We start from the raw sequence: 12974 nt of genomic DNA on the forward strand, positions 1-12974 counted from the left end.
TCCTGTTCCTCGCTAGTACATTTGGGTGGGAGATAAAGAAGGATCTTTGATTCTAGCCTACCTTTTTGGGTTCCTCACCATTCCTGAACAAGGGAGTGCTATTACCTGACACAAGCTGCAGGGGGTGGGGGGCAGATCTTCCCACATTCCTACAAGACAGCTCTGCTGTCCCCAGCTCGGCCTGGCTGGCTGAGCTGAAGAGGGGGTCGTTTGTGAAGTGCTGACCTCCCCCGCCCCACTGGCTACACCAAGTCAGAGGCCAGCCCCAGGGAAGGGGTCTGGGCTGCGGAATCCCCCACCCCAGGGTATGGGCTGGTAAAGCACTCAACTTCCAGTAGAATCTTACAGTTAGAGCCGATGGAGCAGGAATTACCCCCTTTCTCATTCTTCACTTCTTTTGATTCAACGCCTAGAAAGCTCTCCTGCCTCAGAGTTAGTGCTATTTATCTCCCCAAAACAGGTCCATCTGGAAATCTTCAGATTTTCCCTTGGGCTCCTAATGGATGATTCTGCCCATTTGGGTTTCTGGGTCCGTTTTGTTAGTGGGATGTTTTGTCAAGATTGGAGTTTGGTCCAGGAGAGAGCGCATCATGGGTTTCAGCTGGGGGGAGGGGGTCACTCGTGCCTCCTCCCAAACCGTTCTGCAAAGGGCCCACCAGCGGTAGTGACTCCTGGTGGAGGGAACCTGAGCTTTAACTGGCTCCCTTTGAAGCGGGAGCAGTAATTGCGGCTTTGATTGCACCGACTTCACTGGTGGGTTGGGCTGCGCTGGGGCTCGCCTGGCCTGGCCCAGCCTCGCCACAGCCTCCCAGTGAAGCCTTAGATGTGGGAAGTTTCCAGTCTCCCAGCGTCATGCCTGTGGTTTCTTGAAAAGACTCTTGATCTGACCAGCTTTATATCTGTGAGGCAGCGCCGTCCGGGCCCCATGTGTCCCGTGTGGAGTTAAGACTTGGTCGGCCCCGACAGCCTTGTATTTATAGGATCCGCCAGGTTCAGGCTGCCTTATCAGAGAGCAGGATGGTTTCTTTGCCCATTTATTTAAATATTGGATCCACTAAGAGGAAAGCATCCGGTGGGGACAAGTTGCTTTTTGATTGACAGTTGTACAGAGGAGTTCCGAAGCCAGCTTCGCAGGAGGATTTGTAAGACGGCACTGAGATAATGAAATAACAGTGGGGAAATGTGCAACTAACTTGGCTTTATTCAGAAAGAAACGGCTTTATTAGATGTCAAGATTCTTTCTGGAAGTACATATTATCTCTGTGGTAAATACCTCCTCTGGACAGCCAAGTTTGTTTTAATAATTATGTTAGTAACGTGCTCAGCCCAAAAAGGGAGGAGGAGGCGCTTTGGGGTAAGGTCGGAGGGGAAAGGACGCCTTGGGCGCGCAGGCGCGGGGCGCTAGGGACCGGCAGGTGGTAAGCCCTGCTCAAGGGCTGGGGCCACGGCAGGACTGTGGGGGTCTTGACCACATGACCTGAGCGTCAGACTGCGGTTGGGATTAGGGACGGATCCCTGCAGAGGGACAGTTGGTCCCTTCAGCCTGCAGAGGTTCCTGGCTTCTGCTGGCCAATCCATTCTGAGCCCCAGCACCTGTCTTCAGCGGCTGGGAGCCCTTAGCGCAGGGCTGCGCGGCCATCCCTCGCCAGGAGCGGCAGCCTGGAGCAAACCTTTGAAAATCCGCGCTTCGGCACCACAGCGCCTGTAGGAACTGCGGTGCCCTCACCTCTGCCTGGCCTCTGCTCCTTTCTCCTGGGAAAGGGACGGCCCTTGGGCACGCCGACCCTCCTGGGTGAGCGGTCAGTACGCTGCCTGCATCCGGAAAGCCACCACGCTGCAGTGGCGGTTTTCCTGTTAAACAGGGACAGGGTAACTTGGCAGGAGATAGGAATTGAAATCGTCATTGAAGACCTCCTCGGTTGACGGCATTCTGTGGCCGATTTCCTTCTGTTTTTTGTTTGTTATTTTTTTCGGTAACTACCCAGATACACCGGTGGTTTGTTCAGTTTCGATGAGTCATTTTGAGGGCCAGCACTGGCAGCGCTGCGGTCACCGCAGCAGGAGCAGACGCATCGCCCTGCGGTCGCGCCCCCCCCCCCCCCCACCCCGGGCTGCCCATAGGTGTGGGCCCCTCCTCCCCGCACAGCTCCCCTCTCACCGAGCTCGCCCCTTCCGTGAATAGCATTTTGCAGCTATGACGCCCTCCTGAAGTTTAGTTTTTATTAAACTGTTTCAGCTCTTCCTTCTGTTTTTCCTCTTTTTCCACTGACTTAAAAACCTAAAGAAGTCCACTATTAGAATTAATTTTTAAAAGAAAACTCTGCTAGTGACAAGGACAAACACAAAAGTTTGGGATTCACCTGAGATTGTCGGGGACCTGCCTCCCCAAATTCAGGGCAGGGGAGGCAGGTGCTCTCCCCGGTGAAGGGACCAAACTTTGGGATGCTTTCGCTTTCCTTTTATCTTTGTCTCATCCTGTTTTGAAGTTTTATTTTATTTTTAATTGCTTATTAAAATCTTAGCTCATTTTGGGATTTGGGGATTTTCCTTTGTGAAGTCATTATCACCAGCAATATTAAACAATTACTTAAATACTTGTCAAGTGCACATACCAAGGCTAGCGTTAGAGATCCTAGTTATTAGGAAGGAAAAAATCTTGAGAATTGTAAAATCTTCAGTGAAATAGGAGAGGCCTGTGCACCTCGGACTGAACACGATGAACTGAGCACATCCTGGCCGCAGGGCCTGCGAAGGGCGCTGTGTGCCTGGGCTGGTTGGAGAACCGTTTACTCCCAAGGCGTAGAATCATACAGTGGACTCCCACAGTGGACTCAAAAACCCAAACCTTTTACATGATAACTGTTTCCCCAATTTGGCCATTGCCCTCCATTACAATTCATGTTTGGCCATGATCCAAAGTATTAAATGTATTTCCAAAAAAAAAAATCTGTTTCACATCATAGCCTATATGTACATAGACACGTTCATGGAACCAAAATAAACATTTCAATAAAATAGACTTCTCTCTCACGTAGTCTGGGGATTTGGGGCTAGCATGGGGCAGTTTGTTTTAGCCATCACCAAATCGACAAAATGGATTACTTAAATGCAGAGACTTAAGTCATGTACTGTAGTCAGTAGAAGTTAAAATCTTTCAAAGGCCCATGGCAAATTCACATTAACAGCATTTCATGTGTTCCTTCCTGAGGTGGAAAACGAAGCTCATTCCCAACGTGCAAAGCCAAGGCAGCAGCCCCGGGACCTCTTCTGGAGATGGAAGCTTGTTGAAACCCAGACTGTCTCCACGGCTTGCCCAGTCGACCCCAACTGAGAATCAACACCAACTTCACCCTGAGGTCACTGCTAGAGACACTGATCCATAAAGACAATCACTGCCAAACCCCTTTCATCTACTGCGAGAGCCAAGTTCCAAAATAAAGCGTTCAAGGTTTTTTCAAAGAAAATTAAAAAGCACATGAGTTTGCTAGCAGGCCCTGGGTCCGCTGAGCAGCTTGCCGCCTCCCCTCACGTCCGCTGCGCCCTTCCCAGAGCATCTTGCATCCATACCTGTACGCTTCTGGCAAGGACGGTCACTCGGCTGCCTGGGCCGCCACGAGCAACTGCAGCCTGCCGCCGGCCGCCCGCCGCGTCCCAGGGGGCACTCTGTGGAAGAGTTCCCTCTTTGTTTCTGCCTTTACTTTTCTTTCTCTTACTTTCTCCTAAAGCTTTTATTTAACAGTGCAAAAGGATCGATCTTACGTTTGCTTCTTTTTTTTAAACTTGAATTTTTTTAAAATTTACACTTTTTAGTTTTAATTTTCTTGTATATTTTGCTAGCTATGAGCTTTTAAATAAAATTCAAAGATCTGGGAAAGTTTGAAATAAAAATGAAAAGAAGCCTTTTTTCTGGAGCAACATCTTGTCCAGCAAGTGGCTTCTCTGTGAATGACTTGTAACAAATAGTGGCCTGTCTTCGAAGGTGTTCGATAGAGCTAAATACATGTTAACAGCCAAATCCCCTCTTGGTAGCAGTTGGCAGTACTATTTCATTTTATTTTTCTTCTGTTCTTTTTTTAAAGGGTAAACCTTTACAGATACTTTCAGTAGACCAGTTTGCAGTGAATTTTCATTTCTTTCCTTCTCACCCCTTCTTGTAAAAAGCCCAGCACTTGAATTGTTATTACTTTAAATGTTCTGTATTTGTATCTGTTTTTCTTAGCCAGTTAGTGGAATTTTATGCCACTTGTTAAAATGATCATTGATGTACCCATTTTTTTTTTAAATAGCAAGGCACAGCCTTTGCCCAAAACTGTCATCTAACGTTTGTCATTCCAGTTTGAGTTAATGTGCTGAGCATTTTTTAAAAGAAGCTTTGTAATAAAACATTTTTTTAAAGTGTAATATTTTGAAGGAGTGAAGTTCCTGCTAATCTGGAGTTGGTAATGGCGAACTAAACCGATGGGCCAGGCCAGAGCTGGTTTGCCCGTCTGAGGTGCTGCAGGTGCAACTTTCTCCTCAAAGGCACTTGTGTGGCGTGGGCCCTACCCCCTCATCCCAGGTGTAGATGGAAATCAGGACCAAAGGGAAGAAGAGTGTCCCCAGGATTCAGATGAGACTGACCAATGGTTTCCCATCCATTGAGCTAGCACGAGCACCATTCATACTACTGGTCTAACTTAAATCTCTTGCTGAAATTCTATCTCCTTTTTCCAACCTTCAGTACAGCTGGGAAACAGCTGGCTACCATACTTGTAATCCTCCACATACTGTACTTGAAGATTGCCGTTAAATCACCCCTCAAATTTCTCTTCTCCAGGCTAAGTAATCCCAATTCCTTGAACCTTTCATCATCAGTCCTTTAATCATTTTTATTACTATCCTCTGGAACCTCTCCAATTCCTCTTCATTTAGTCCTAAACTTGAACCAGGGAAGAATGTCTATTCTGTGTTCAGGGGACCTACTTGTTACAAAGGTTTCATATTCATTTGAAAATTATCTCAATTTTTTAAAAAGATTTTATTATTTACTTTTGGAGGGGAGGGAGGAAGGGAGAGAAACATTGATATGTGAGAAGTACATTGACTGTTGCCTCTGGCAAGCCCCCAACTGGGGACCTGGCCCACAACCCAGGCATGCGCCCTGACGAGGAATTGAACCAGCAACCTTTTGGTTCACAGGCTAGTGCTCAATCCACTGAGCTACATCTGCCAGGGCTCTGAAGGGTTTTTTTTTCCTTAATGTACATGAACCAAGTGGTTAAAACTGTCTGAAGCCCCCACTGTGTTCTTTTCAAGAGTTGACTAGGAAATCCAACAAAACGATGTAAGAGGTGATATTTTTTTACTTTTTGGTGGGGGGAAAAGGTGGTTGCAACATATTGATGGGCTCCTCCACATCTTAGAAAGAAACCCATTAATAAGAAAAGTCTCTCCATTGTGTAAACAGCAAGGCTATAAAGCTGAGACTCAAGCCTTGCCCAAGGCCCACTTGAGTCTTTTCATTTGGTTCTTCCTCCTCCCACATTTTTGACACACAAAAAAACGAATAAACAATGTTCAAAGAAATGGGTTGTTCGCATCCTGTCTCAATCAGTAGTCCTTTCTCACACTCACTCATCTCATTTTTTATGCTGCTTTCAGAATAACTTTTCCCAGAGGACTTGAATGTCACGGCTTTCTATAGACAGTGGTCCTGGGGAAGGAGAGTCAAGAGCCCCCGAGAGGTAGACACCACGGGAAGCTCACCTGGGTGTCTGGGCAGAGGGACCCTGGCCCAGCCACTGCGCCCCTCGTCTTGGAGCGATGAGGCTCTCTTCCCTGCCACAGGCCCAGAGCTGAACAGTGGCCCTGAGGAGGAGGGTGAGCCCACTTTTTTCGAGGTACCGAACCTTTCTCCTGGGTCACGGTTGGCACACTGGCCCTTAGAAGGGGTGTTTCCTCCCGGTTTTAGTTTGGTGGTTGGGGTTGCTGGAACTACCTGTTTAGCTGGAAGGAGTCTGAGCAGTTTTGTGATTACAGCTGTCTTAAGCACAATAGTTGTTCCCCCAAGACTTTGGTCTATGGGGGCAACAATATGGAACCTCTAATGGGGGTCTATGAGCACTAACAAGACATCCATGTGGCTTTCCTCTTAAAGAAGAAAAGTCACAAGGGAGTTAACACATGGCTGTGACAGAGAAGGGAAAAATTCCACATGACAGGGCTGGTTGTGCGAATTCCATCTACTACACATGCCACAGGGTGTCATCTTTTATACACAGACTTTTAAGAGCTGCCCTAACTTCCAGGGATACGTACAGACATACCCAAAAATTTTGAACTGCTTTAACAGAAACTGAGTAGTTTGCAATTAAGCATCTTAAACTAATACAAGAATTGTGATTCAAAATGCTGCTTATATAGGTATAAGGGGAAAAACAAGGTCATTGATTTTGTTGGCTGTCAGTTAGTGGATACCATTTTGGAAGTTGCTGAACTTCTGCACCTCTCTAATGGAAAAACCTGTATTATTCTCCTCCTTATCTAGCAGCGGCTCTGAGAGAGGCTAGAAGGGCGTTGCAAGAGCGGCTATTTACTCACATGAATCAACCTAAGTTAGAACTTTATACATATTAGATAATATAGAATTAATAATTTGTGGCAAAACCTGAAGAACTCAAGTGAATACTGGCTGTTTACTTAATTGCCCGTTTGAGAAGAAAATGCTAACGTTTACCACTGAGCAGGGTTGTGGGCCAGTCACTGATATAAAAGAAATGATTGGTACCCTCATTCAGTACATGCTACTGAGCACCTGCCAATGGGCTATGCTAAAATAATTGTACACTAGAAAAATGTTTTCACTGTTGATAAGTTTATTCAGCATCTGCATTTGTTATAACATGCAAGCATCCTTTTCCTGAATAGTCATTTGGACTTTAAAAAACAGGTTCTGTGTTAGGAAGGAGGTGGTGCAGCAGGGAAAGCCCAGGTTTGGAGTCACACAGAGCTGGACAACACCCCCTCCCACCACTGGTGGGCGCTGTGCACTGACACCTCCGAGCACACCTCCTTGTGGACTAAATGAAGAAATCACTGACCTCTACAAAGGTTCGGCGAGTGGTACATAAGACAGACACCTGGCACATAGGAAATAACTAATAAATGAATTTCTCCTTGAACTGTTTTGTAATTTGTTACTAAACATTTTTTTTTTTTTTTTTTTGCCCAGTGTAAAAAAATTCGATTTTTGTATTGCCTGCAGCCATAGAGCACATGAACATATTTCTTCTGTCCATGGAAGCAACTGGTAGCCAAGACCAACCAATCTGTTCTGGACCAAAGATCAAGGAAATCCTTAGAGAAAATGGGCAGAGTTTGAATTGTATTGGGTCATCTACACTGAAGTGTTTATAAGTATTTTTCTTAATCTGTAATCGTTTGTTACTCTAATTTTTATGCTGAGGCTTTAGGATGACTGTCTCTATTCGCCCCTTCAGTCTCTACATCCCCCGCCCCCTTCAGGACAGTAGGGATGGGGAATTTCAAGCTGCGATTAGAAACCTTGGAGTGCAGAGTGGTCACTGGGGAGGGACCGGGGCTGCAAACTGCCGGTCCATGAATGAGCTGTGCTGTCCCTCACTGACCTCCCAGCATTTGACAGAGCTGTGATTTTAGTAAAAGGGCACTATAAACTAGTTCTGTCCTAGCAAAAGCAACCCCCGACACCCAGGAGACTTAACCGGAAAGGGTCGATAACAGAAAAATCAAGACATTGTCTGTCATTCATAACTGCCGTAGGCCTGTGAGTGAAGAATGCCACGCCAGCCATTGGCAGAATCCACAGGAAACCAAACGCTGAAAGGGCAGCTGGTCTCGGACCAGGATGTGCGTGGAGAACCATGAGTTTCTACCAGCTGCGCAGACCCAGCTCTTTGCCCCATCCCTCCCTCGAGCACCATCTTTTCATCTGGCACCAGTCGAGCACGCACTCCCCTGGGCAGCAGTCTGCTGGCAGTCGTCCCTGCCCCGGACTCGGCCCACAGAGCTGACCCAGCAGGGCGAGACAGTGCTGCCACCACTCCCACCGCACATCGACGCGGTGGCACCATCACCCTTTTCAAACTAGGACATCGGGGCTAACAAGCTCAGGTAACCTACCTTCCCAGGAGTATATGCCAAAACCTCCACAGGGCTCCAGGATGAGGCATTTAAGGGTTCCATACTTCAAACTGCCCTAAGCAGAACCCTTAGTTCAAACACGTCTTCCTCCCAGCACTGGTTTTGGAAACGTCCCAGTTCCTGTCTTCTAAACCTGGTGGAGCTGATGACTGTGTATGAGGTAGCAGGAGCGAGTTCTTAATTGAGGAGGTTTTTCCCTTCTAATACCTGCTTGCCTAAAAACTGACTACATTTTTTGGGGTGGGATATCCCAGTATGGAGGCTGGCGTGTCTCACCGAGGCCCGGAGCACCATGTTCAGACACCCCAGCTTCTCCAGTGACGAAGGCCTGCATCATCAGCCCATCACGCAAAGGGGCTTCGCCTGGACAAACTACACTGACAGGGTGAAAGCATAAGTTTTCTTCTGTTCCCATTCCACCACCATTTCACTAAATACCACAAACGTTAGGAAAACCTTGGTACTTTCTCCTATATGTTTGCTTTTTTTCTGGGGTCTTAAATCATCCAGTCCACTGTCCATACATAAAGCGTACCTTACCAGAGCACTAGCCACCCCTTGCAGCTCACTGGAATGGTCTCCTGTGTGCTCTTCCCTCCCAAGTCCCCCATCTGGCACTTCCCCAGAAGTTTGGGAAGCTCCTCCGGAGCAGCTGTGGGCTGGGCTGCGGAGCTCCAGCACTTACCTTTGACCCAGGTGGACCCACAGCTTAACTTCTGAGACTTTTACAAGATGCTTGGGCTGTGCCCAATCTTCAGCTCACTCCTCTCAAATGTAAAATGCTCAGGATCTCTGTAAGCAGGAGGCTATCAGGGGAGCTGCGGCTTCCTTCCAAACCAGGCTAAGAAGAGGCCAACTCCATTAGCGCATTATGTGGCGCAGTGTGCTCAACACGTCTTGCCCGCCGTCTCGTTGGCTTCAGCAGCCCTATGGGGTAGGGGCCACCCTCCCGCCCATTCTACCAGACACGTCCAGGAAATCCGCCCCTGCCACAAGCTACGCAGGTAAAGAGAGTGGGGCTGAGCCCTGGAACCCAAGTCTGTTAAATTCCAAAGCCCATAATATTAATCATTTATTCTGGTTAATTCTGCAACAGCTACATTTGGTTATTTTAAATAAAACACTGAATTGGTCGCAATTATGGGATTTTTGTCTTTCGGGAGTTAAAACTTGTTCTGCCACAGAAATAAAAACTGTGATTATGAAATACGGAGACTGCTTTTAATAATAGAATTTATACAACCAAATGGGTTGAAAACAGCAATGTTCCATTGTTCACAGTGTTTTTTTGCTACTACCTGTGTAACATCAATGCCTATTTACAAAAAAAATTAGTCCCACAAAATTATAGTCATATCTCGTATTTTTGGTAGATTTAATTGGTTACTTAGGTTGAAATGTTAAAGGGATTAAAATTAAGGTAGGACAAGATAAAAGCTTGTTTCAAATGTGTGAAAAGTGTCATTGGAAAACCAAGGGAGAAAGCATAGAGCATGTTGTATATGCCATGAAATACATCAGTTCTGTCGATTTAGTGGTTGGGTCTGGAATGAGCTTCTAAAAGCTGACTTGTTAACAAGTCAGAAAACTTTCTATATAACAACACTCAGTGGGGAATCACTTAATACCACCTGATTTAATACCAGTTTTTCAGATCCAAGGTCTGGTCCCACCTCGCGCCCATGCTGCGCCACTTAGCAGTCCCCTAAACAGAAATATAACTTACAATTGATGTCAACAGAAGCCAGTCAACCGTTTCCCCACATGGAACTGTTATTACTAGTGAATCTTATGCACATTAAAGGTCCACAATTTTATTTACAAAGACATCTCCCTAAGCATTAAACTACTCTTCAGAGAACGCTGCCTTGCTCAGCCTGACTGAGGCCTCGGTGATGACTATGCTCAGAGGCTCACCCAGTCTTTTTCAACAAGCCATTCCATCAGTTGCATGGTTTTCCTTCCAATCTCAAACTTTCATTTCTGCTATAGGAATATAATCACTAAGAAGGGAGTGAAGGGAAGAGGGAGGAAAAGCATCCTCTTGACCTAAAACCTGGTGGTTACCCAGGACGCCACTCTCAACCCACGTGTTTATAGAGGATGTTCAAAATGTCTTCCCGGACCTAAGCACAATGCATAGACTTTTTGAGTACGATAAAAGAACATTCAGAGGCCAGGCTTTTCGCCTTGCTGGTGGGCTAAAAGCTCATTTAAGAACCTCAGCCAGGGGTGCTGTGACCCCGACCCTCACACCCCAGCAGGCTGGCGGTCACACTGCTGAGTTCTCTCTTCCCTGGAATTCAGCAGACGAGAAAGGGCCCTGCCATTTTCAGAACAAGGGCCCACATCCTGTGGGCACTGCAGTCAGTGGGAAGGAAATGAGGCCCCTCCTAAGGCCAGAACACACGTCAGAGGTCGAGAGCCAGCCCGAGAGCGAGCGGGCGGCGGGACCACGAGGGTGACCTCGAGTAATGGAAACGGCGGTAGCATCGCAGGTGCTTCCTTTTTTTCGTTAGGAAATGTTTTATAAGAATAACCTACAAGTTTCCTACCTAACCAGGTTCTGTGTGTGGTAGAAATGTACTTACGTATTTATTTTCCTATTATCCTATAGTTAGATGCAAGAAAAAAAAAAATTAATAAGCTCCCTTCTGTAGGGGGTGAGGGGGCACCTCTTAGCCATTAGACTTATGACCCAGGACACCAAACAAGAATGCCCATTTTGGAGACAGTCCTGTTTGCAAGTCTGGATCTGAAATTCTCAAATTTGCTATGTTGTATTTAATTCTATCATCAGATCCTAGTTTTTAATCCCAGCTCTGCTACAAAATCTCTGGTGACCTTGGGCACGTAACTTAGGTTCTTTGTGTTGAGGTCACTGGATCTCAGGGTTTCTGATGTCTCTCCAGCTTCGAAATTCTATCTTGGAAGACATTTTCGCAAGCCAATGGTCAAAAGCAGCTTATGAAAAAGGAAAAAGGACTCACAGACATGGACAACAGTGTGGTGATCGCAGAGGGGAGGGGGGTACACAGGGACTAAATGGTAATGGGAAAAAAATACAGCGAAAAAATTTTAAAGAAAAATCAAAATGATTAAAAAATGAACAGTTAATCTTGGCATGGGGATGTAAACTGGCATATAGGGATTACGGTCCGCGATACCGTGCCAGCTAGGTTCAGTGTCAGGTGGGCACTGGCAATACTTTGTGCAGTATGTGACTGCCTAACCGCTGTGCTATGCACCTGAAACTTTCACAATATTAAATGTAAACTGTAATTGAAAAATAAAATTTAAAAGACAGTTTAAAAGTAAAAGAAGCTTATGTTACATTCTCTTTGTTGGCAAAGAAACAGATGTTCCTTAAAAATGGTGTTCGGTGCCCTCGGTACTGCCGTGCTGGTAAAACACCTGGCAGGACGCCCGCCGTCGGGCGGCGGGACACCTCCTGCCCCAGCGCCTCGCCACGGCCACTTCAGAAAACAGCAACACGCTCGAGAAGATGGGCAGAGTCTTGCCTAAATTACCAAGCTTTACTTTTATAACCATTTAATCATGTTATCATTTTAAATTATACATGTTTATTTCAATTCAAATTTTCACAGATTAAAAGACTGTATTTTATTGGAGTCCATTTATAGGCAGTTTGCAGTAATGATTTCTCATGGGAAAAAAAAAAAAAGACAGACCATAATCATTCTGATTTCTGATGTGCATGAAACCTCTCTCCCTGCAATCCAAGCACATGGAGACATTCCCGCCCACCCCGCAGCAGCATCGCGATGAAGAGTTGAATAAAGACAGGACACTACATCACACCCAGAACACAGGGGAGGGCTTGAAGCTGCAGGCAGCAAACATTCTCATACAGGTGCGATGCCATGCTCCTCCCGACAGCACTGCGGACACACCACGGTCGCGTCAACAGCCACAACTGCCACGTGGCAGTGACGCACCCAGCGCACTCTCGGAGGAAGTGCGTTCCCCTCTACAGGTGAACGGATTCAGGCAATGGGTTCTGAAAATGACGAGGTTCCAAAGAAATGTTTGCTCCAAGGCACCAAGGGTGTAAAGCTTTTTAGAAAACACACAGAAATGAACAGACTAAAAAAGGGAATTCATTCTTAATGGGGGACTCTGCTATGTGTAAATAATTATGTCAGATAGATTATGATCAAAATGCACATCTAATAGATTGTGCTGTGTAAGAGAACGTCTGACCCAAGAGCATTCCCATGGGCACTTGGGGCAGCTGCTGGTACGAGCTTACTGGGTTCTTCCTGGAGCCAGAGAATCTGCGCTTGTCATTTGTATTTGTAAAATCCTTCTCCAGTCTTCTTGCCAAGCTTCTTCTCTGCTACCAGCTTATTCACGGACGGGCTGGGCTGAAACAAGGGGTTCTGTGTGTCCATATCATGCCAGCCTATTGAGAGGAGGGAAGAGGGCTTAGGATGAAGTACGGGGTTTATTTCTACATCTCAGCATTCCCAGGACAAGTCTAGAGGCAGAGCCTGAGGGGAAGGGTCCCTGCTTTGATGAGGGGAAGCCCGTCGGGCCACCACGGCAGAGGCGGAGCAAGGCCAGGCTGGTGCGGGCCCCGGGGCCCTGAAGGTGTGCTGCTCACCCCCACCCCCCACCTGCCGGAAGACTGGCCCCACCACAGCCTCCTGAAATCACCAGTTCATCTGTGGCTGGAGCCCTGGCTGACACAAACAACTTTCAGAACATGTCAGAAATCTGAATGTGCTGCCACTGGTATTTTACATCCTCTTAAAATTCCAAAGGTCATGCTCCAAGTACAACCTTCCTCA

At 46.7% G+C, this 12974-nt stretch overlaps 2 protein-coding genes across 4 annotated transcripts in view; one reads left to right on the forward strand and one right to left on the reverse strand.

Annotated features, from left to right (window-relative positions):
* The window catches only part of LEF1 (lymphoid enhancer binding factor 1), a 111512-nt gene extending 107864 nt beyond the window's left edge, over positions 1 to 3648 (forward strand). For all 3 annotated transcript variants that reach the window (XM_054591638.1, XM_054591639.1, XM_054591640.1), the window contains one exon: positions 3209 to 3648. Coding sequence is in view for 1 of the 3 variants with exons in the window: in XM_054591640.1 (XP_054447615.1) it covers positions 3209 to 3288 (80 nt within the window). In the remaining 2 variants the exon portion in view is untranslated. The remainder of the gene's footprint in view (positions 1 to 3208) is intronic.
* Positions 3649 to 11721: 8073 nt separating this feature from the next.
* The window catches only part of HADH (hydroxyacyl-CoA dehydrogenase), a 42325-nt gene continuing 41072 nt past the window's right edge, over positions 11722 to 12974 (reverse strand). Inside the window, exon 8 of the mRNA XM_054591641.1 lies at positions 11722 to 12586. Within this exon, the coding sequence (XP_054447616.1) occupies positions 12468 to 12586 (119 nt within the window). The 3' untranslated portion in view covers positions 11722 to 12467. The remainder of the gene's footprint in view (positions 12587 to 12974) is intronic.

The sequence above is a fragment of the Pteronotus mesoamericanus genome, unplaced genomic scaffold, assembly GCF_021234165.1.
Source record: "Pteronotus mesoamericanus isolate MK-2021 breed Mesoamerican mustached bat unplaced genomic scaffold, CSHL_Meso_final scaffold_232, whole genome shotgun sequence".
Classification (NCBI taxonomy): domain Eukaryota; kingdom Metazoa; phylum Chordata; class Mammalia; order Chiroptera; family Mormoopidae; genus Pteronotus; species Pteronotus mesoamericanus.